At 38.9% G+C, this 24,073-nt stretch overlaps 1 protein-coding gene across 2 annotated transcripts in view; it reads right to left on the bottom strand.

Moving 5' to 3' along the window:
- The window catches only part of SAMTOR (S-adenosylmethionine sensor upstream of mTORC1), a 37,806-nt gene extending 14,732 nt beyond the window's left edge, over positions 1-23,074 (bottom strand). The window contains exons 1-3 of one of the 2 annotated variants that reach the window (XM_075147568.1): positions 22,786-23,074; positions 10,542-10,683; positions 1,230-1,403 (exon numbers count right to left, since the gene is read on the bottom strand). In XM_075147568.1, the coding sequence (XP_075003669.1) occupies positions 1,230-1,403; positions 10,542-10,683; positions 22,786-22,945 (476 nt within the window). In that variant the 5' untranslated portion in view covers positions 22,946-23,074. Of the gene's footprint in view, positions 1-1,229; positions 1,404-10,541; positions 10,684-11,294; positions 11,570-22,785 lie in introns of those variants that run through there. The other variant, XM_075147578.1, reaches the window with a different exon arrangement.
- Positions 23,075-24,073: the final 999 nt, after the last annotated feature.

Below are 24,073 nucleotides of genomic sequence, written 5' to 3'. Positions count from 1 at the left end.
CATTCTGAGGCTGACTTAGTAAAATGAGCACTGAAAAGAGGAGTCGGTGGGGGAAGTCAGCTTATGAGAAGCCACTACCTTCATTTTGGAAGCATCTGTTTTGTCTTGTCATAATAGGACAACAATGAGGAAAACATTTTCATTTTGCATGTAACTATACAACTACATGTGCATTTGGGATCTTTATACCTTTTGCAAGTTACTTTACAAACATGAGAAACCACAGAAGATGCCAGCTCGTAGGGACAGACACATCTGCTAGTAACATTAGTAACATGCTTGTTCCTTTCCTAAGTAATACTATAGTATTAGATAGATACAGTAATACTATATTAACTTAAAGTAAGTGCTGATCACAGAAGACATGCTACAATGATGAGAAAAATCTTCACAGAACAGAAAAAACACTATTGCAGACAGTTGTAGGAACTGGTCTATAAAGAATATGAAGCAAGTCGTTAAGTGTAACATTTAATGATAATATGCTTATGCATTCATTATTCCATTATACTTGCAAAATACTAAATTCTTTCCATCACACACAGAATAGCCACAAACATGACCCATGTTATTTAGGAAAAAAAAGAGGTTGGGACTGTAACTGAAGTAAAGCTACTCCTGAATGCCAAAAATAAAATTCTTACTTGAGTGAAGGTCAAAAACAAAATTAAAACTGTTGTTAGGAAAATACCTCAAGGACACTACAACTTCTGCACAGCCAGTCTTCAGAAAGCTAGCACATTTAAAATGAAGGGTTAGAATTCAAAATTGCTTTTGAAGTGTATAATTGGAATCAAGAGTTTCTCTGCAATTATTTATGAAAAGAAAGTTTTAAAGTACTCTGATATTTACATTTGGCACTTACTTAGTACTTACATAACCAATTGACTTTTCAACAATGCTGAACAGCCATTAGATTCTAACTTAATTAACGTCTCCCTTATTTCACCTCAAGGTTTAATATAAATTGCATTGCACAAAAGTGAAACTGCTCTGACACTTAAATGAAGATGACTAAGTTGTCATTCTCAAGCAATTTTTTATGGCATCCATCAAAATATACTACAACATAAATATTTCTTGAAACATATATACATGTTCACATGAAAATGCCCTTTCTTAACTATTAAAAATACATCAGACTGATCTAATGTTATGGGGAAAATGTCCAGGTAAGTCCTATCACACACAGAAGGGAAAAAACACTCTGGAAAACAAGTAAAACTTACTCTTCTGTTATAGCTTCATGATTTGTCAAGCCAAAGTTTGGCAAGGGATCTTCAATCTTGGGAGTCTGGGGAACATTTAAAGCTGGAGTGGTCTTGGAAGCAAGAAGTGCTCTTTTTTCATCTTTTTCAAGTGCTTTTCTTTTCCCACCGTTCTGAAAATATTCTCGGCATACACTGAAAAACACAAAAAGAAAAATTCCCCAGAAAAACAGAATGTTATTTTTGGTCATTACTATAGATAAGACACAAGACAGAGGTTTAAAAAATACAAGTGCTGTCAGCTTTTAAACAAATCTGGGTTTTACTGCAACTTGAGTAAGTCAGCTTTAAGAAAGATGCAATACACCCAAAAACACACTTGAAGTCAATTGGTGTTTTATTTCCAGAAATTAGGCCGTAAGTCACAGTTGAGTAAACAGATTCAAAATAGTTGTATCTGGATAGACTTTTAGAGCAAGACAAGAAGTCTTGTCAGAACACCACCAGAGGGTAAACTTCAGCTGTCACCTGAGCACCACAGTTCTCCACTAAGGTGCAAACAGCTATTCACTAGCTCCCCATAAGTGCAGGGGCTTTTGGAACATTTGTGTCTTGCAAGGCATGTAATGTGGGGGAAAAGAAACATAATCCAGGCTTATGCGCTAACTTACATACCCTAGTTTCTAATTTTAATTGAGTTTGCCTGGGGTGTTTTTTGTTTTTAAGCAACAGATACCCACAGTAGCTGTATTATTGTGGAAAACTTATTTTAGCTTTCAATTTTTTCCCATACATAATTATTTTGCTAATAGGAACCAGAACAAAATAATTTGGTCATACTTGAACAGAAATGTTAACCAGTGTAAAGGAATTAACATTATCAAAAAAGTTAAATTACACCTGCATACTTCAACCAGTAGTCAGCATTACTGTATGAAAAACAAGCATTATGTTCGAGAATAACTGAATTTTGTCCACAAAATAGAACTAGAATTGAAAACAATTTGTTGCTGTGAAATTAAAAAGCCTGACTCACCTGGCACAAAGCAGTACTTTTAATTAGATGTGCCAGCCAAGGATTTGCATGGAAAGTTTAACAGAAATAGTACTTATTTGAATGCTGTTTTCATAACAACCCATTTTTATGATGCTTTCTTGAAACTCACTCAATTTTCCTCTAACAAAGCTGCAGAGGTTTGAAGGAAACATTCCAGAAAACATAAATTCAAGTGTAGTTTAATAACACCTTATACGAAGCAGGATCAAGATAACATAGTATTTCACATCACAGATTCATCACAGATTCAGGAAAGGACATGTTGGTATAATGCTGCATTTAAATCACAACTAGAGACAAGGACTTGGAATACACAGGCCTTATCTAAGGGTTGGTGATATTATAGGCACCAAATATATCCAGCCTCTCCACCGTATAAGATGTGAAGGGAGAGAAAAAAAAAAAGTCATTGGAGTTGAGTTTCTTACAGGGAAACATACACAATCAAACAGGTACAGATAAAAGTCACTTTACTCCAAGCTGGTAGGAAATGAACATCTGAAATCACTAGATGTATAATTACAGTAGCACATTATGTTCAGGTTACTAATTCTTGCCATGGGGGTGGGGGGAAGTTATCCTGGACACATTTCTGTGCTGACATGCTTATAGGACCTCAAGATCAAAACTGACCTGCGTCCAAAACTCAAAGCACAAGCAAGTTTTACTTGCTCAAGCAGGCCCTAGGCGTTCTTGGACTAAATATAAAAAGTCTAAAATGCAGACAGTGACCTTAGAGCAGAAAACACAGCCATATGAGAAGTAAACTCAGTAAACATTATATTTATAATCAACATGTTTATATTTACAATTCCTCAGTAACCAAAGCTATTTTCAGACCAAAGAAGCTAGGTGGAATAAAGAAATAAAATCCACATCTTAACAGTATGGAGCAAGATCACATGCAGAAGCATGAATAGCAGTCGAGGCTGCAATACTCCCAGATATATAGACTGTGAAACCCTACCAACTCCATCCATTAGAGATTGCACATATGGAAAGACAACAATTCTAAAATTAATGAAGTTAGAGTAGGAGTCGTCATTTAACTTAGCAGGAAAGAGATCAAAAACATCAGTAAACAAAAGAGAACCATAGAAAAACACTTGAATTATTGCTGGTGTGCTAATAAAAGTTGTATTTTACACTATATTGTATTATTTGTTTATAAGCATATGATCAATTTACGGATTATATCGTTCCTAGCTATTTAGTTCTGTGTGTCATTTAGTCAAAGAAATGAAAGTCAGGGAAGGAAAAAAAAAACCAAAAAAAAACCAAACAAAAAACCTTTCTCCTCACCATTTACCATTACTACTTTGTTACCATCTTGCCGTCTCTTTATTTTTATTCTAAGTCTTTTTTCTCATTATATCTCTTAAAACATCCAGAATCAATGGCAATTTAAATAGTGTTGCACTGCCTTGATGCTGACACCTAAGTCAGAACACATCAAAAAGTTCCCAACCTTGGGGGAATAATGTTTTTTCTCCTCAATTATTGATGTTACCACTTTTTGATTCACTAGAAGCTGGTATGTTGCCAGCCTAGCACTTAATGAGCTGTTGCACACGAATCATCTACTTGTATAAGCTCCTCTTGTCACCAAGAAGCCATTTCTTCCTCATTCTTGGTACTGGTGCAAATCAGTATTTTTTCCATCCTTCTACCCCTGTCTATCATATCAACTGAGTTCTCATAATTCTATATTCTTCTTAACTGACCTTCCTTGTCTGCACATAAGACATATCAAAGTCAACCACGAGGAGAAGCATCTTCTACTCCTGGGTTTTCGCTAATGGATGGAGGGGCCAGAGCCACAAGAAGGCCCAAGACTGGGTAAAATTCTTCACGTTCAGATCCCAGTCCGCATACCTGTGCGGTACCATAAGGAAGCAAAAAAAAAAACCAAATCCACCCATCCAAACAAAAAAACCCAGGCAACACTGCACTTCATAACCCCTGAGGGTTATCTCCATTTTACGCCTTTCTGAAGTTACAGTAATTCTGGCAGGATTACTACATGTTGCCCTTTTGGCTCCCGTGACTTCAGAGGAGCTTCCCCTCATGGAAGCGGACCTCACAGCTACTGTGGGGGGACAGTGAGCATGTGGGCAGTCACTGTACAGTAGCTAACCAGAGATAATGCACTCAGTTTACCCCATGGTAACTTGTTGATGTAGCCACATGTTTAACTTCATGGCCAATAAAAGCCATCATTGATCACACTGTGGTTTTGAGTATGCAGCTATGTAAGACATTTAACAACTGTCTCAAGTAATGAACAGAACATCCCTTATTATCTACAAAAAGAGAAATAAAATTAAGGAATCTATTTTATAATTCTGAAAACTGACGTGGCTCCATTTTTAACTGACATTTAAGCTTTCCATCTTTGATGATACAATAATAGCTCTACAATTAACATACTTGTTTATGAAGAATTGTGCAATGTAAATGCTACCTGAGCTAACACTTGCTACAGTTTACACAAACTGCAAAATAAACATTTCAGGTCTTAACTGTTTAAGTTTACTGGCAGAGAGACAAGTGAAGTGTTCAGTTCATGTCTTTGCTTTAAAAAAAAAAAAATTCTAGCTATTTCCTCAGTGAAACTTGTTTTCCATACTTCAAATCTCAAATGGTAAACAACCTGTTCAAGCTGACCCCCCTCTTCTGCCATTTGGGCTGGACATGTATAGGAAGTTTCAGTAAAAGCCAATATGAATACATATTCATTTGTTAACACTCTCCAGCAATGAAAGAGAAGCTTCTTTTTCGAACACAGTGACCAAACACAAGGGTTTCAATAGAATCTATAATTTAAAAAAAGGAGGGGGGAATTGCCAAAGAAACACCATATGAAATTTAAAAGCCATAAAAGAATCAGTAGGTAGTTCTTCTCATCAAGGAATAATGAACAACTAAATTAAAGCTGGTGTGGTCAGCTTTTATCATGGCAAAAAGCAGTTTCTGATAGCTGTTACCAATGCTCAAGGGTTTCAAGCAGCCAGTTTTACAGGCTAAGAACTGACACAGTCCACCATCTCTTCCTTATGCTTTATAATGAGGAAAAGCTGAGCTTGACTTATGTTCCTTACAATATTTACTAATCAAAACCTAATATTGAAGATGAAGTTCAGTGACAGTACAGAGAAATAACATACTTCCCTTCAGAGCTGAAGGAAAGTCTGGATTTCTCATCATGGTTTCTGTCTGCAGAACGTTTCTCCCCTTCTCCCACACACTGAGGAATAAGTTTATTAATGTCAACTGACAGAGCTGCTGGCCTGAAAAAAAAAACCTGTAGAAGAGGTTAACCCACCCACCCTGCAACCTCCAAAGAAAATCAAGGAAGGGAGAATTCTCAATTTCCCTTGTACACATTAAACATACCTAGAAGAGCAGAAGAGTTTCCTCTGGAAAATATTTTGCTATTGTCATGCACACACAGCTTTAGGTTAAGGAAATCCTGTATTCAGCACAGGTGAGAGCACTAAGTTTCTCAATGTAAAGTATTATAATTTTTTATTATCATAATTGTATTTTGTTAAACTTCAAGTTGAGAAACTTGTATACAACACATTTTTCCATTTTATTTTTTGTACTTGGTCTCAGTTTTAGGGTTTTGAGACACTTTCCTTTTGAGAAACACAATTAGGTCTGTAATCAGATGTTTCTCTGGCGTTGTGGCCACCCCTCCACCCCAAACCAGCTTCTGGAGGCAATATCCTTCATTACTGGAGGATTCCAACAACTTGAAAATAGGCGGCAGTTGTCATATGATCACTGGTCTAATTAGCTCTAGTGTTCAAACAAACAGATACAGTTTTGTCAGAGCAAACTATTATTTAAGAGCAAAAGTGAAGACTGTTGTACAAACATGAACAATGAACAATAAGTCTCTTTTCTATTTTAAATGGTTTCCTTCCTCCTGTTTATGCCACCTCCCTCTTAATTCCATTCTCCTGAAAGTGAATTGCTCGACTAACTTCATTCATCAAAAAAGCTGCAAAACTCTGTTGAAGGGACTTCATTCATTCATTCATTCAACCTTCCAAACTCAAACAGGATCACCTTTACAGTTCTAAGAGAGACCTGTTATTCTCAAAGATCTTATAAGAGATCAGTTAGCCTTTTCTTCTTTTGACTACGCAGCTCCGGCTTCTGAAAAAAAAACTAAGGCTTTTGTGGAAAAAATTAGAATATTTTTGATCATTTCTTTACCTTTCTTGGAGTTGAGTTGTTTGTTATTTTTTAAATGCAGTGGCCAAGGTAATATTTTGGCTAAGAGCAATGCTAAATAAAGTCAGAGGAGTACTTCACATATCTTGTGGACAATCTCATTAACATGCTCCCGTATGATATCCATCTTTATTGCAAAAGCATCCCATTGACTATTTCATATTCAGCTTGTGGCCTGCTACAGAATCCAAATGCTCTTCTAAAAGACTGACACAACCAATTACTCCCTGGCCTGTATTTGTATAGTTGATAATATTTGGTATAGTTAACAACACTTAATTTTAATCCTGTTCTCAGAGCAACAATTCTTTTCTGTTTGGTCTCATTTGCAAATTTAACAGACTTTATTCTAGCAGATTGCTAATGAAAATATTGATTAGTAATGGACGCAGGGACAGACACTGACAGAGTCCTTCTCAGTAAATCACATTTTTAAGATAAGCTTCTAATATCTATACTCTGCAAATTTTTCCAAACAGTTCTGCACTCACCTGACATTAACTTAATCAAGACCGTATTTCTTCAGTTGCTCATGAAACATCAAAAGACTTTTAAAAAAAATGCAGGTCTAGATAGTGCTTTGTTATGATAGTTAGAAGTGCAGATTTTGTTTTTTGTTATTTAAAAAAAATAGCCAAGTCAACACAAGTCTTAACACTGATGCAAAAGCAACAGAAAGAAGCAAACCTGCTGGTCTAGCTTATTTTATTCTAACTAGAACCAGAACAGGCTGGCATTCATTGTCCATACAAAGGCTCACCAGCCTACCTATGCCAGCAAAAATTAAGAGTTGGGACAATTATTCAGGGTAAACATCATCTTACCCTATTTTGGTTTAAGGTTTAGGTTTTGTGTTGTAATATAAATGAAATGAAAGAGAAACAGAAGTCTTAATTTCCAAATACCATTTGCTACTCTGTATTCAGTTCTCTAAAGATATAAAAAGAAAGCAAGGGAAGGACAGTTGAGTGTTGCCCAGGCTTTTTTACACCACCACTCGGGATCATTAATCTGTACCAGGAAGGGGATAAAGTTTTAATTCCTCTTCCTCCCGCCCCTCTCCCCAGCTAAGAGTTCTATAAATTTGCACTGAAACAATAAATAAAACTGGCCCTATACAATGCAGCATATGGTCATCAGCACAGTCCATCATGTACTGCTTTCCATCTTTTACGGTTTCTAAAGTCTGGATATGTGCTTGTTTAAATCAACAACCAATGAAGAAGTAAAATAATAAGTATTATGTCATATGGTTTAAGAATTAATGTCAGAACAAGCATCTTTCCAGTATCTTCAACTAAATACCTAGAAAGACTTTTGAAAGGAAAACCCTGCAAGAAAATTGTTATTCTTGATCCTGAGAAGTACACATGGCTTCTCTAGTGGTTATTCTGCATTCTCTGATTTACTTTATCCGGTGCTTGTTTATAAGAGAATACAAGGAAAATGAAGGGAAAAAAAAAAAGGTAGGGTTTTTTTTTTTTAACTAGTGGAAAAAGCACTTCTTAGTTACAGATCTCTGAAAAGATCTTCCTTCAGAGAAAAACAAAAAAAGCTCAGACTAGCTTTTCTTCAGCAGGGATACACCAGTGGTTCCCAAGTATTTTTAGCATTCCACTCCCAAATTAAACTTAATATAATATATCAGCTACCTTCCTGCTGTCATGGTCACACAGTTAAAGCATTGAACAAAAGCTTTCAGGGAAGTCTCATGCAAGTCAAGTTCTCTTGCATGCAATTATGCAACCAGACACAAGGAGGAGTAACAACCATGGGACCTACCATCTGTCTGGGACGCCTCTTGGCTCTTTGAGGAGGAACAAAAAAATTGCAGAACACAATATGGTATGTTCTGGTATCTAGCCATCCAGGTCTCAGTTTAATCTGAGGCACACAAAAGTGAAAAGCACCCCTCTTTTTCTACTTATATTAAACTCCTGACCCCTTGACTTTGCAAACTGAGAAGGTACGTGCTTTAATCGAAGCTTTATACTGAGACAGAACATTTTGGTGTCTCTTACAGGGTGGATTCTCTTTTCAATATGAGTTCATGCTGCAAGGCCCAAACCGGACACTTTGTTTAAATGTTTACATTGTAAATCTTGTAGGAACTACAGACAGAAAACAAGTGAGACACAGAGCCAAAAAACTTCAATACACAGGCCATCAACTGTTCCTCCCCTGTCCACAAGGAACATTATCCTGTCCTACAGGGTAACAGACAAGTTTGCCACAAGCTAAGGGAATACTGTTTACCTGAAATTACTTTACAGTACGTGCACACAGCTCTATTGAAAAAAGTTTTACATATGAGTTGACAATCAAATTGTAAGAAAATATTGAGCAATGTTCCACAGGAATCTGTCCTGGCTGCAGTGCAATTAGTATTTTCATAGATAACCTGAACATTGGAACAGTCAGTACTCCTCTTAATTGTTCTGTGAATGATGCCAAGTGGGGGCGGGGTGTAGATGCTGCAAGAAATTGCAGTATTAGAATTCAATATGATTCAAGAGAGTGTAGTTTAGTAAAGAGAAGTACAAATATCAGCATTTCCACAGAAGTAATGAATAGCACAAATACAAGAAAACAACTAGCAACTGAGGAAGCCTGTAAAAAAGAGATGGGCAGTTGGGGATCACAAGTGAGCACAAATCAATGCGACACGAATACAAAAAGAAACCCACAGAAAACCCACCAAACAAGGTCAGTAGCATAAACAAGAGTTTACTACAACCTCAATAATATTTCTTCATTTTACTTATCCCCGACAAGGCCAGGGGAATGCTGTGTCCATTTTTGGGCATAGTTCGTTCCAACTGATTCACCTCTCTTGTAACTGGGATAAGGATACACAAAACATGTCCAGAAAAGGGTCTATAGAGAAACACTTACCCAGTTTTGTGTTTTGTTTTGTTTTTGTTTGTTTTGTTTTTTGTTTTTGTTTTTTGTTTTTTTTTTTTTTTTAAGCTAAAGGATAAAAGAGTGATACATAAAGGACTGGTTTTCAAATATTTAGGAGCCTGTTGTAGACAAAAACGAAAACAGCTTGTTATTACTTGCTCCATTTCCAGAAACCACAGAACAGCTCAAGTTGCCACCAAGATGTACTCTACATCAACCGTTTCACAGTTGTTCCTCCTCCTCTTTTTTGTTTTATGGGCTCAAAGGACTCCTGTAATGAATTTAAATTTAGCAATATCATGCCTGCTTTGCTGCCTTTTGCTCATCACACTGCAACACTCACCTGCAGGACCTACAGACTGGCACACAACATTACTTTTTGCCTGTCTAAAGTCATTCCGAAAGGCAGGACCATTGATAAAGTTAGACTTCAACAATATTTTGTTTTATTCCACTGTACAGACTCCATGGTATGCCTTGGATGCCAGCTGTACGCAGGAATCCTGAGTGACCAACATTTCTCTTCTAGTTTATTTTCCTCAAGGACTGAAATAGTTTAGCTGAACTCACTTCATGACTTTACTATTACGACAACCCAATTAGATGTTTATGACAACTAGGAATTCTAAAGTTTAAAATCCATTTAAAATAAGTTTCACAGAGGTTAAAGTCAAGATTAAGACTTGAAAATTACGCAGCAGAGATTTGCATTTAGAGATCAAACACTATTATATGCACAAATCAAACCAAAGTCCTGAAAATCAAACTTGAGCTACACTCACTGCATTTGCTCAGTTTAGGTTCAAATGTATAGAAAATTACTTCAAAGGTTTTCTTGCAAACAGCTTTTTCCCCTCAGTATTTGACAGAAAAAAACCCACAACCAACCTTGCTTGTTCAAGATACTTTAAAAAAGAGTCACCTTTTAACAAAACACTTCATAAGCTATATTTCCTTAGTAAGTTGGAACAGTAAGAAAGTATTTGTTTTAGGAAGCAATAAATCATTAAATGTTACAGAACAAATCTTAAAAATTGGCAAAAAAGCAAAAAACGCTTAAACCTTGTATTATAAATAATTGCAAGTGGAAGTGTGCAATTGCGTCTTTCAAATACATTAATATTTACCTGCAACACCATTCAATTCGGCCTTCCCCTTCACAAGTTTTTGCCCAGTGATTATCTGCAAGGTTTTTCATTGCCACAGCATATTCACACAGAGTTTCCTCATCCTCACAGTGCTCACGCCAGATCTTATCAAAGTCTCCCACTAAACAAAACAACAACAGAAAAAACTGCACATTAGATACAAAGTTTCTCATTATCTCCATGGCAAAATCCCCATCTTCCAATTAAAAGAAGTTATATAATGCACCAAGAGATTACTTTACCTGCACATAACAAAAATAAGGTCCCCTTTCTCTAGTCAAACACAAAATTCCAGGTTTTGGAAAAGGAAGGGGGTATCAGGTACTTGAGAAACTAGCAATATTCTCAGTATACTGATTTTGTTCAGTTTGTTCTGTGAAATTCAAGTCCCTGGGAAGTCTGCTTTCAGGTTTCTGTGCACGAGCGTTAACATGACAAACATTTTAGAAATGAAAGACTGAAAAGTTTTCTAGTAGCATTCATGTTCGTGGCAAATACTGTGGATGATATTACATGCAAAAATGCCGAAATGGAAGTTTAACCCAGACTATAGATTTCTTTAGATACATTGGAAAAGGAATTCAAGCCTTCATTCATGTCTGTCTAATCTCGCCAGTCCCAATGAATTAGCTTCTAGGCGACAGTACTGAAAAATCAAACCGAAAGGCCAGGAAATCACAGATAAACTCGTCTGCTAATCTTTAGGGACAGATTTATTTCCATGCTCCTCACCTTGCTAAAAAGAAGTCTTGCAGGTTAAGTTCTGGCACTTCAAAGTAATTAAACATGATGATTTTCCCTCTTGTGCTGCTAAGTATCCACTTCTCCTAGCTTGCTTTACATAATGTACTGCTAAACAAAAACAAGATAAATGCTAGTTGTGGCTAGCCACAATTCCTATTGTGGTTTCTACAGCACGCAAACCCTTGGTATACCTTACTAAAAGGACATTTCTGCCCTGAGAAAGAAAAATATGTGCTCACTGGTATGATCTTCACTAATTCCTTTTGTGTTTCTTAATCACAAATGTGTGCATGCATCTAGTATAAATATATATAAATCTGTAGAATAAAAATTATCTACTGATTTTGCACCTACAAGCCGATACAGCTAACAAGAAGTTTTCAAGAGCAGAGCTATACTTTAAGCTTTGACTGGGACAACCAACGCACTTTTCACAACATGGTTCCAGAACCAGTTTTTGTAGCACCTTCATATTACAAAGAAATATTTAAAAGGTGTATCAAGCATAAGCTAACTATTAGTGTCTGCTAAAGCCTGAAAGTAGCTTACAGTATGACCTGTCCTTCTCATATCAGTAAGAGATTTCTGCTTCTAACCCACTTATGGCAATTTCTTTGATGTGCTTTGTTTTAATTAACAGTAAATAACTAAACAGATTTCTTCCAGTGGCAACTTCCCCCCTTTCCCCCCATGTGTGCAGTGAGTAACAATCCCTCACTTCACCTGTCCTCCAATTACAGCAAAACTGGGTGTGATGGACAAGTATAGATAGATTTAAATCAGAAGATTTAAACAAACCATCCAGGTTACTCCCTATTTAAGTTTGGTTTAGGGATGTCGTAGCAATTTTCTCCTCAAAAATAATCATCTAGCACACTTGTACAATCATAAAAGTGAGTCATGTTTAAAATCAAGTGTTTATACTCGCTTGTGTGAGACAGCAGTTGAGATGGAAGGGAGTGGACATTATTTAGTTTTAGCAAAATAGGGAAGCTATACAAGAAATCATGTATTCTGCTTGCTATTCAACAAGCATATATGAGCAAGTTATTAGACTGAACAAAAAAATACAGTATTCTATTTGAGTGGTATCCCTCATCATTTCCTAAATGATCCAAGTTCAGAGAGAGATGCTATATAAGAAAGGGTGCCAGCATGGTTGCCAACTGATCACTAAAGCAGAGAAACACCCAAGTCACAGGCAGGTCCCCACAGGGGTTTCTGCTAAAACCTATGGGTCACTTTTCCAGAGCTTTCAGGAGAGCCTTATGTAGAAACAATCATGCAGGACAGAACATACTCTACTGATGAAAGAGAGCAAGAAATGTATAGACAGTAAAGGGGGCAAAACAAACACAACTCTTATGAATCTTTATTTCTCATGTCAACAAATTGCAGAACCTACACAGCACCAAGTCAGAAAGCACTAGCCAAGTTCGAAGTGCATTCTCAATAGCCTATTAATTTTGGTGCAATTTAGATACAGTTTCATTGCCACAGTACTCTGAATCTTAGTCCATGCTCCAGGCAACTCAAATGACATGTGGTTGCTAAAGTTTTAGTTGAAGAATACATGAATAATTAGAAAGGAAAAAGGAACAAATGAACACTTACTGAGGTAAAACATCACAAATTCAAAATCTCAAGTTTAATACTGTTCTTCTTTTAGTCCATTACTTCATTTGGTCTATTCTTAAGCAATTATTCTATTTCCAAATACCTCTTTTCCTTACAACATAAGAAATAAGACAGACGGGGAAGAAAAAATATGTAAAGATCATATGTTCTTAACTTAACTAGCTAGTCCTTTCTTACAGCAAAGTAGTGATGTCTCCTAACACTGAATCCTGCTCTCATAGCAACTCTTCTTATTTCCTTCTGAACAAGGCAGGGATTTACACCTCTCTCTGAAAGTCAGATGAGGGGCAAGAGAGTCCACAGATAAGGTATCTTAAATTTAAATATATAGCAACAGACCCGGAGCAGACTACCAGCACTCTGGGACATGAACTTCGGGTTGCAACAGAGCTGCCTATGACAGTAACAGCTTCTTGGCACTGAGCTGACAAGAAAAATAAAACTGAATGACAAGGACTATTAGAAGAGACATGCAGAACAAAAGTGGAAAAATTCATCACAAAGTAATTCCATCACGCGCCCTATGTCAACTCAATTCTGTGCGCACTTCTGGTTTGTTTTCATCTTCCAATACAACAGGTCTAGAGAGATACAGAAAATGGCAACGTGGGACAAATACAGCACAGCTTCTGGATGAGGAACGTCTAAATAGAGGCACAAAAGAGATGGATGGAAGCAGGAGAGGACAGACCTCCACAAGATCACGAGTGACACAGGAAAGGCAAATATGGAACAACTTCTGGTTGTTCTAAAAGTTGGAGACATTCAGGAAAAGAACAGAAGGGAAGCGTCAAAGCAAAAAAAAAAAAAGCTATTTCTTCACAAAATGTGTAATTAAGCTTAAAAGTTCATGTTGCTGGGCAAACTAAGGGAAGAAAATCCATGACAAACTCCATATTCGAAGATGCAATTTTTAACTCGGGAGCTCCTAGACCATGAAATCACTGAAAGACAGAATGGTAAGCAAACATACAGTGATACTCCTGCAGCACTTCTCATATATTCTTGTCTAAGCATCTGCTGTTGACCCACTGTCAATACTGGATTTGATATGATGCCCATTTGTCTGCCCTTTCATTAATGTAAACTCCAAAACAACTGCAGATAAAGGGTTTTCTTAAGACACTGGCAGCATTGTGCAGGGACTTTCAAAGAAGCATTTGAGGTCCAGTTCTCCTTGAGCAAGTACCACAGTAGTGAGCTGTTCTTATGTTTTTCCTTCATTTTTCTCCAGGATGAGCTTTGAGAAGGCATAGACAGAAGCATTAGACAGATTTACAGGAACTTTGATTCCAGAATCATGCTCCAATACTGAGTTGAAAATGCAAATAATGCTTCCTATCTGTTGAGATTTTGAGGTAGTGACTACAACGGGTCTTGCAGCATCCAATTTCAAACTGATACCCAAAACACAGTAGAGCTATGTATTAAATTTTTCAAACAATACATTATAATCCATGTGCAAATACTGCATTAACTCTAGTGGAGCTAAACATTTATTTATGAATCATTGCTTGTGTAACCAAAGAGGCAGTAAAACATGCAGGAAGGTTTTACCACAAAACTAACGGTTACTAAAGAAATAAGATAAATAAAATCTTCTGTTAAGCAACCAATAATGCTGTAAATTAAATAGAAGTTTGTGGTAGGCTAATCTAAAGGAATTAAAAAAAATGTCTTGCATCTTCGATCACATCTTAAAGTGAATATTTGATTTTGTGCATTAAACTTTTCATCTCACATACTCATGACCATACCAGAATATAAAGTTTAAGGCTACTCGACACTCTTACTATGCACTTGGAGATCATCTTTTAAGTGATTTAAAACCTGTTTTGAGCACTGACTCTTCAGAGATCTTCACACACCTCAGAGCTCCATCAAGGAACCAGTTATGCCAACGTCCAGCTGAAAAGTGTGAGTCACAAGACTGGCTCATAACAGGAGTTTCACACACCTCTCAAATCATTACAGTGACATTATTTTAAAATTATTTAATGTTTGCTCTCCCCTCTATCCAGAATTGCCTAGAAAATAAATAAACTGCCTACTCTTCACCTTGAAGATTAACTATTCCTTTAAAAACAAAAAGCCCAAAGCCCACCTCTTTCTAGCGATTCCATCAGTAAACAAATGACTGACCAACTTGTAGGTTCTTCGTAACACGGCCTTTTCTAATGCAATAACAAAAATCCAAGACTATTTATCTAGAGCAGATGAATCCCTCTAAATAATTTCCACCCACATGAATATTGCCTGCAGAATAGCCAAATCACACCCCCAAAACTCAACCACAGAGTAATCAGCAGTTACCGAATCCTGTCACAGAGAGAACAGGTCAGGCACGTAGAAGTTATTTTTAAATTATTCTAATTACAACACAGTTTTAATTGTGGGTAACAGCAATAGAGACCTAACGTTAGCTGTAAGTTTCAACAACTGAAAACATTTTTAATAAAGAAGAAAGAATCATACAAGCTCAGTAAGAACTCCCCTCATTCCACATTTATTTACAGGATCTCATCCAAAGTCCCCAGCACAGTGTGAGAAGACCAGGTTTGCCATTCTTGGTGAGAGGATCCCATACCATAACTGCTCTCTCCAGGCAGTCTATCTTTAAGCTTTCTCCCATCCTATTTTTTGTTTGTCTTTTTTATTTTTAAAAGACATTTCTTTATAGAGTGTTGAATGGAACTGCCATTTAAGGTATGTTTATGAAATAAATAGAAAAATTAATCAGTCAATTATTCTTCGACTTCTGACAGAACAAATCTTATCAACTGGTATTTTAAACAAAACCCAACCCTCTGTATATAAAAGAAACAGAGGTCAGTTTTGCTAAAGGCAATGTTTTTCATTTTGGAATGCGATAAAATCCCAAATAGCTGATTTGAATCATTCTGTCTTATCAAGCAATAAAATAGTTAAGTCATATAGAGTTAAAAGTAATATCTGCATCCACAAGACAAGTTTTGTAATTACTATTTTCCTTAATACCATAGGTGCTCTTCAGAAAAACGGAGCAGTCATCTCTGACAATCTCAGAAACAAGTACAAAATATTTCATCCATCACCAAACAAGATCTTACATCCCAAAATGTATCTGACACCGTGCACTTAAGCTTCAGGTAGATGCAATGTGGGTTTAGATCTTAATCAACAACTCCCCTCCGCAAAGAAACAGTTTTTTAATACTTGAGGAAAACTGGGATTATTTCCTTTTGGAAAACTACAATTTTCTGAATTCCAAGTAGCTGTAATTGGGGAGGAAAAAAAAAAGAAGGAAAAAAAAGAAGACAAACAAGGGTTTAAAGGTTTGAAGTCTTGGCTACCTACATGCTGATACAAATCGGTAATGTATAAAAACAGATTCAATCCACTCCCTTCTCTATACTTCTATATAACAGCATATTGCCTTCTTCCTATGTACACCTTTGATGGCTCTGGTAGAGGAGAAAATAAGCACAATACATTGACGAACAATGAAAGACAGAAGCAAAAGTGACATGTTCATATTTGTACAACAGTTATTAATACAGCTCTTTGAATTGCTCATTGTAAAAAGCAAACCTGTCCCCACAATTAACAAGTGCCCACGACAATGCTGGATAACTTCAGATGACAGGCTGCTGGCCACAGCAACGCCTAGCAAGATCTTTGAGCTTTCTTTTGTTGTTGATGGCAATGCTCTGTGGAATGAAAAAAATCCATCTCATTTTTAGCCTCTTAAAACTGCCTCTCACTTCCTTGTTGGAAACAGTAAACTAGTTTCTACAACATGCTAAACAGTAAATGGGAAAAGCAACCCTAGACTGTTCACTAGGCTAAAGCTGAAATCAAATTTGTATGAATATCCGACAAAATTTCTCATTAACAGTGAGTTGTCAGTTGAAATTTAGCTGTACTACTAAATGTCTGGATGCTGTGGCAATGATTAGTAAAATTAATTACATGAGGAATATCAGCTAATATTATGCTATTCACAATTTTTAGTGTTTACAGGATAAACTAGAAATTTACTGAACATCTGCCTTATTAAAACAGCATATCCACTATTTCTTGTGAAAGACATTAGGTATTTTTGGCTTCACTGTTTTCCAATTTTACATGTCTAAATACAGAACATGAACTTCAACTCGGACAAAGTTCAAGCAATCAGAGCTAATATCCTTTTCTTGTCTGACTAGTGTTTGCTTTACATTTCTTAGGATTTACCTGAAATATTTCACAATAAAATCTTTAACAAAAAAAGTGCAAGAATCTCATTTTCTCTGTCTATCTATCTCAATACCAATGTTCCTCCCTTCCACTCACATAGAAAGGATTCGTTTGATCAAATGCAGATTTCTACATCTGACCTGCCAGGTAAACTTCCTATCTGTTTACACCAGACTCCCAGGGTACAATTCATCTGCTCTTTAAAGCATCTACTGGGGGTTGGTTTATATCACCCTGAAGAATAACCTATGTCTCTGATCGGCTATAAATCTCTGATGGCTGTCACACAAACAGTGGGGAACCTATTTGTGATAGTTTAAGCAATTACTGCCCCCAGGTGTTGGATCTACTCTATTGGAAACTATCACCCCTCTCTCCTTTTCCCCAAACCTGACTTTCTGGGATGGACAATGTGCTGCACCTTAACGACACCAACGCAGAGATGAACACATTAACAGAAACTACTGATTTTGATAGATTTGTGCAAACGCAGGCACAAAAATCAGAAGCAATTGAGGCACAGGTACGGATTTCATTATGCTGACCTTGCAATAGGAACACCACCTTCCCCGCCAAGGCAATAAAGAAGCAGGGAAGGAGGTCACATATAGCTGTTTGTTCAGTGGATGCAATTCTGTGCCATAGCCAGTGGATTTTCAAAATTTGTGGGCTAACTAAATGATACCAATGATTAAATCCCCCAAACTGTAAAATATTATGGGATTTCTAATGAAAGTTTCACTGCAAAACTGTGGTGTGCAAACAGTAAGGGCAATCATATCTTAACGCCCATGTCATAAAATAGCATCAATTTTAATGAAATGGCATTTAGTTTCTGTTGCTTGAAAATGTAACAGTTAGTATTGCAAAGTGTCTCCCTCTTCCAAGAAATTAATGCAAGTGGGGAAAGCCAAATGGAGATCTTGAAAACTTAGGTTTACTTCTACAGTAAACCTACTGTATGTTTTGTTATATTTAACAAAAAGGAGTAATAACCGTTAACTTATTGTGTAGAGTTCAGTGACAAAGTTTTCCTGTCCTGTGAAAAATGCCACTATGTCAAAATGTTTCCTGTTTCACATTAGAAAGAACTTAAGCTCTCTTAAGGTTTTTTCATGAAAAACATGAGAGAGGAAGAGACCATAAAGCAACTGACTTCAGAAGGACACTTCTCACATGAATGTCTAAACCACTTACCTACTCAGGTTACTTATCATCAGGCAGGGTCCTGCAAATTCTTCCTAATTTTCTGGATTTGAGAAACCTTTTAATAAAGTTGTTATTAATTTCTTTGAAGTTTCAACAAATCTTTCTTTTAAGGAATCAAACTACCACCCAGAAATATTTCTATCAGCTTCTGATACCAGGACAGTAACTGATACCAGGACAAATACCAGTTCTGTGTGATTCTAAGCCTGAACAGCCTTAACAGGTGTACAGAAGGAGAAATAAAACATTTTCGTGAACACACAACAAAATATTTCATAAAATATTTACAGATACCTCAGCAATTTTTTTCCACTTGTGCTCAATATGGAACTTCCAGCGAGAAGTAGAAGGTCCTACAAAACATCTTTCCAAACATACAAAACTATCTGTGACTGATGGTCATTCTGCACATAAAATGTTTACTTAATAAATACAGCTCTGTGTGACTACAAAGGTAATAAACAACTCAGAGGAAAAAAAAGACTGCCTCTGTATCAAGGGAAAGGATTTTTATCATAGTAAAAATTAAACCTACTTGGCTGCTACGAGCAACTGGAAACAGACAGGCTAATATCACATAGCAGATGTTCCGTAGATCATGCTTAGTTTCCTACAAACCACTAAATCTGCTTGTACAAGCCTGTCTGTCAGGCTTGACATATCTGCATACATGCAATATATGCAACATACATGCATATATGCAACTCATAACAACATGCTCCAGCCCATGGCTGCAGCTGCCTAAAAGATGCAAAGAGGAAAATCCTGTAAAATTTGGGGTCTCCTATGGTACCAGGCAACAGAACCATGAGCAAGAGTCTAAACCAAACACTGTTTTTTCCCCATCCCCATGTTGTAACAGGCTAGTTCCCTTCTTTATTTACTATTAACAGAGAGGGTGTAAGGGGAAGGAAAGGAAATAAAAAAGAATGAAAAGAAAAGGAGATGAAAAGGGAGAAAAAAATATAAATATTCCCACTAGAAGTCACACTAGATTAGTAATATCCTGAAAACAGGAAAAGGTAAGTACTAGTCACACAGTAAAAAAGTAAAAATTCTTGAAGAAAGCAAAAAAATGCACTTCAATGCAAACTTAAGAGTTTAAGCTGAACCATTTGAACATTGACAGCAAATGCTTGTCATAAATACACTGGCATGCTCTGGGACTATGATATGACATGAGCCACAATACAGATGTACATACAAAATCCATCCACCATATGTACAAGTAAAAATGGTTCAACAAATGCAGAAATTAAAAAAGAAGATTCAGCTTTGATGAATCTCAAGATATAGTTTTTCACCAAGAAAAAAAAAAATCAAACCCTTTAGATGACATGCAGCTGACTAAACTTTACTCTAGAAATTCCTTAGTAACTGCAAAAAATTTGTTGTGATCCATCCCTAGTTAAGTGCTTTTGCACTTTGACAAGTAGGCAACTTCTTCAGAAACATGTTAGCTTGCAGTTTTGAAGCATATTGTCACTTTTCCACTGGCTCATCTTCAAAAAAGAGGGGAACCATTGTGGGAAATGAAACAAAATGATAACAATGGTGCCAGTTATAAGCAAGTCAGATAATACACTGGCTTGCCTTTTACAATTGCTCATTGAAACTCAAGGCTTGCTAACATCAGCAAGGCAAATGAATTCTCAAAGAAATCAGCTTATTAAAATCAAGCCTGTATAACTTCTACCAACAAACATCTCAGTGTCTCAAGGAAGCATCTATTTCCCTTCAACACTTCTAACAGAAGACAGTAACTTAAGATCATATTACAATACCAAGGGCTTTCTTAGACTTATCCACCCCATGCAACATAATCATATAGATTTCAGAAGGATACTCAACATGCTTTTTCCTCTGCCAACAAAATTAATATGCAATTCTATTTTTATATCTACAGACAAGGCACCAAAGTCCATGCAACAGCAATTCTAGTACTGTTTGCTCATTTAGACAAAATGGAAACTAGCTTCATAGAACTCTAGTAAACGTGAGAAGAGGCAGAGTAAAAAAAAAAAAGACAAAACAAAAAAAGGACAATACAAGATTCTGGAATAATACAGATAGCTCTGTTTCTGCTTCATATGGAGCTGAGTGCACTGCACTGTGGAGACAAGAGGTCCTCCCTGTGTAATAAGCTGTAAGCATATAACCAAGGAGGCATTTTTTACTTTTGTTTTTTCATACCCAAGGTATAATCCAATTCGTACTGAGAAATTACACATGATTTGTTGTTTTTTTAACTTCTCTTTAGCAAACTGTCAACTTTGATTTTATCAGGGTAGCGTGCTTGCCAGTCAGCGTCTCCGAGTATTAGAAAACAAAACAAACAAAAAAATCCAAGAAAAGATCCTTCAGAGGTCAAGCATGTACTAGTATTACAATTTCAGAATGATATCAAAGACATTTAGGAAGGAGATTCTCAAGTCTGCTTTTAGAAGCATAGCGAAATGTAGGGAGAAAAGGCTCCAAAAATAAAATTCTAAAGTTGAAACAGCCTAATGTATGAAGTATTACGACTACTAATCCCTAGTAACTTGGAAAGACCACCTACTATTGGATGAGTAGGTAATAGGTGGAGCTCTCCTTGTTGCATAGATGTGATGTGATGAACTGTTTGGGTTTCAACTCTCTCCATGAAAATACACACAATGTTGCTAATTAAGAGTGACTAGAAAAAAATCACTGTAAAGTTTTCACTAACACATGATTTACAGGACATACTAAGTTAAGAGTACTATTTGCTCCTTCGTTTAACCAATTACACTGAATTAAAGATAAAACACAACTTACCCTTGCATATTAACTTGCTCTTTGCTGAGAAGTAGGCTTACATAGACTTTTATGTAATTTAGGCACTCATCTAAAAAAATCCAGCTGTTACAGAGATTGCTCACATTTTTTTTAAAGTTAACAGTGCCAATGTTTGTCTGTCTTAATCTGCAGGCACTCTGAAATAACAGAAAAATATGAACTGCTCAAAGCTGGACTCTTTTGCCAGGATTTGACTGTTAAAATGTACTATGTTCCTTCACTTAAATGTCAGGAGAACAAGGGACATCTTCCCTTCAGTTTTGGCTCACCAAAGCCAAAATAAACAGTGACTCTTGATCAGTGTCTACATAGGTAGATATCTGTGCCCAAATCCCACGGACAGGCTCCCGTGGAGACTTCTGAAGTCCAGAAAGCAGAATGACCTTGTTACTTCAAGAGAAGTGTCGTATGCAGACATAGAGGAGAGGCAAAAACTAGTGCCTACAACAGGAAGAATTCCCATTTCATAAATGTCCTTCTTGAGGTATGCACCAGGTCAGCAAAGAGCTGTGGACTCACTGAAAGAATGAATGGACGATTTTTTTTGTAACCTGTCTTATAAAGATTAGACAGATCAATATAATCAACCTGAGGAGACTACAAATTTCAGCAAACAAATCTCAACTCTGACACTCATCTGAAAGCATTTCTGGGAGGTTTTAAGCATTCCAATACCACCCATGAGAACCTTGTATAAGGACATTAATACTGATGACAAAGTAGATTTTTCAAGGACTCAGAGTAATTTATTTTATAACAGCTTTTCCCCAAGTCTTTTGCTTAGTGCTCCAGCCTGAACTATTCCTCCGTGTCTGAAAGACAAGAGGCACAAACAGTTCACAAAGACCCCTGCCTCTCCAGATCACCATTCAATCTCTCTTGGCATTCATGACCTATTGTCCTCCCCACTCCTGCAGATCCTGAGTTTGGATCTGCCGTCGCCGTACGACTTCGAAGCTGCCTGTGGTGAAAGGCCTCGCTGTAGCTATCAGCTATGGAGTCACACGGAGCGGTAGCATAGGGCCCCGGGGACCCATGCCCATACACAGGTGTAGCGCACACCTTTAGCCAAGCGCACGTTTTCACCTCCCAGCATTACCCGTGCACACCAATCCTCCTCTCCTATACCCCACGGGAAAAGCTCCTAGAGATGTGCTGTCAGCCCTCCTGAGCCAGGAGGGGGTCTCCGTTGCCAAGACCCCACGGAAAGCGACAAAACCTCGGCAGACCCGACCGGGGCTCCTCGACGGGGCTGCGGACAGCCGATGGCAGCGGCGCCCCCGGTCGCCCGGGGAGAAGCAGGAAGCGGGCCCGGAGCTGCTCCCAGCCGCTGTTCCCAGCCACCCCCCCCCGACACACCCCCTTCGGCAGCGGTCCGCGGCCCAGCCGGCCCGCGCCGCTCTGGCAGCGGCTGGGGGCACTGGGCCGCCCCGCCCACGGGGGGGGGACACCCCGGCCCGCGCGGAGCCCCCCGCGGGGGCAGCTCCCCGCCAGACCGCCCCCCCTCCCGGCCCGGCTCCCGCGGTGAGGGGAATGGAGCGGGGCGGCCCGGCCTGGGCGGCGCGCAGGGGGCGGCCCCCTCCCCCGCGGTTACCTTCCCGGTACTTCTTGCGCAGCCGCCGGTGGACGCTCTTCACCACCCCGGACAGCTTCTCCTGCTCCAGCTTGCGCTCCTGCTCCGGGGGCGGCGGCGGCAGGGGGGCGGCGGCGGCGGCCCCGCCGGGCCGGGGCCGTGGCTGGGGAACGGCCTCCATGGTGTTACCGCTGCTCCGCCGCGCGCAGCCCGGCTGAGGGGGAGGTGTGAGCGCCGGGCGCTATGGCAGGGCGGGCATGCGCGCCGCCCGCCCCGCCCCGCCCCGCCCCGGCCTGCCCCGCCCCGCTCCGCTCGGCATGCCGGGAGGTGGAGTCTTCAGCGGCCCCCGCCGCCTCAGGGCCGCGCCTCCGCCGGGCGTCAGCGGGCCTCGCCGGCGGCGCCGTGCGCGCGCTACCCGGCGCCTAGTGGCCGCTCTCGGCCTTGAGGGCACGGGGCTGGCCGCACCCCGGAGGTGTGGGCTTGGTTATTTCCAGCAAAACTTTCCACACCCCACATCTGGAGCAGGTCACCCTGTGGTGCTTAATAAACTAGCAGGAGAAATTAGGTGGAAAACACATGGAGGGTACAGGGGCAGCGCGTCTTCCAGGGCACCGCTGCCGCGGGGGCTCCTCTCCTCCTGGCGTTTCCCTGGTGTACATGCTACCCCAGAGCCCTCTGTGAAAGGTCTGGGTGTGAATCCCTGTGAAGTAGGGTGGGAAAACCCATTCCCCACCTGCAAAAGACCTTGCGGAAACAAATTGAATTCAACATAAGGTAAAGCAAACCTTGGTAGGTTGGTGTCCATGGTGTGGACACGGGCATTTGAAGAGCACAGTCTTGTACAGGCTTTTTGCTGTCCTCATGGAGTTGCTGGGTCTGTTTTTCGACAGAGTATGGTTTCTGACGTTATTTGCGTGGAAATACACCTCCGGAGCAGGAACAACACCTGCAGCCGGCAAAACTGCCCCTTACAGGAGAAGACCTTTGTCTGCCCGGCTTCAACCTTTCACCAAACCCAAAGTACTTCAATTCTCTCTTTCTGTTGTCGTTGGAAATAGGATAGGCAAAACCACTCCTCACGCGATCACGGTGGGGAAATCTGCCATCGAGTTGCTTGTTTGACTTGGCCAGAAGCAGCTAATTGTCTTCTCTGAAGATGTTCAAAAACTTTAAGGAGGTAATTGCAGCTACAATTAAATCGGTGACAAATCTGACTTGGGTAGGGTCAAGATTTCATTCTAATGAGAAGTCAGTGACACATGCGACTTCATGCAGTGGGGCGTATAACAGGTCCTTATCAGCTCTGTGT

The sequence above is a fragment of the Calonectris borealis genome, chromosome 1, assembly GCF_964195595.1.
Source record: "Calonectris borealis chromosome 1, bCalBor7.hap1.2, whole genome shotgun sequence".
Taxonomy (NCBI): Eukaryota; Metazoa; Chordata; class Aves; order Procellariiformes; family Procellariidae; genus Calonectris; species Calonectris borealis.
This window is presented reverse-complemented; position numbering and strand designations above follow the sequence as displayed.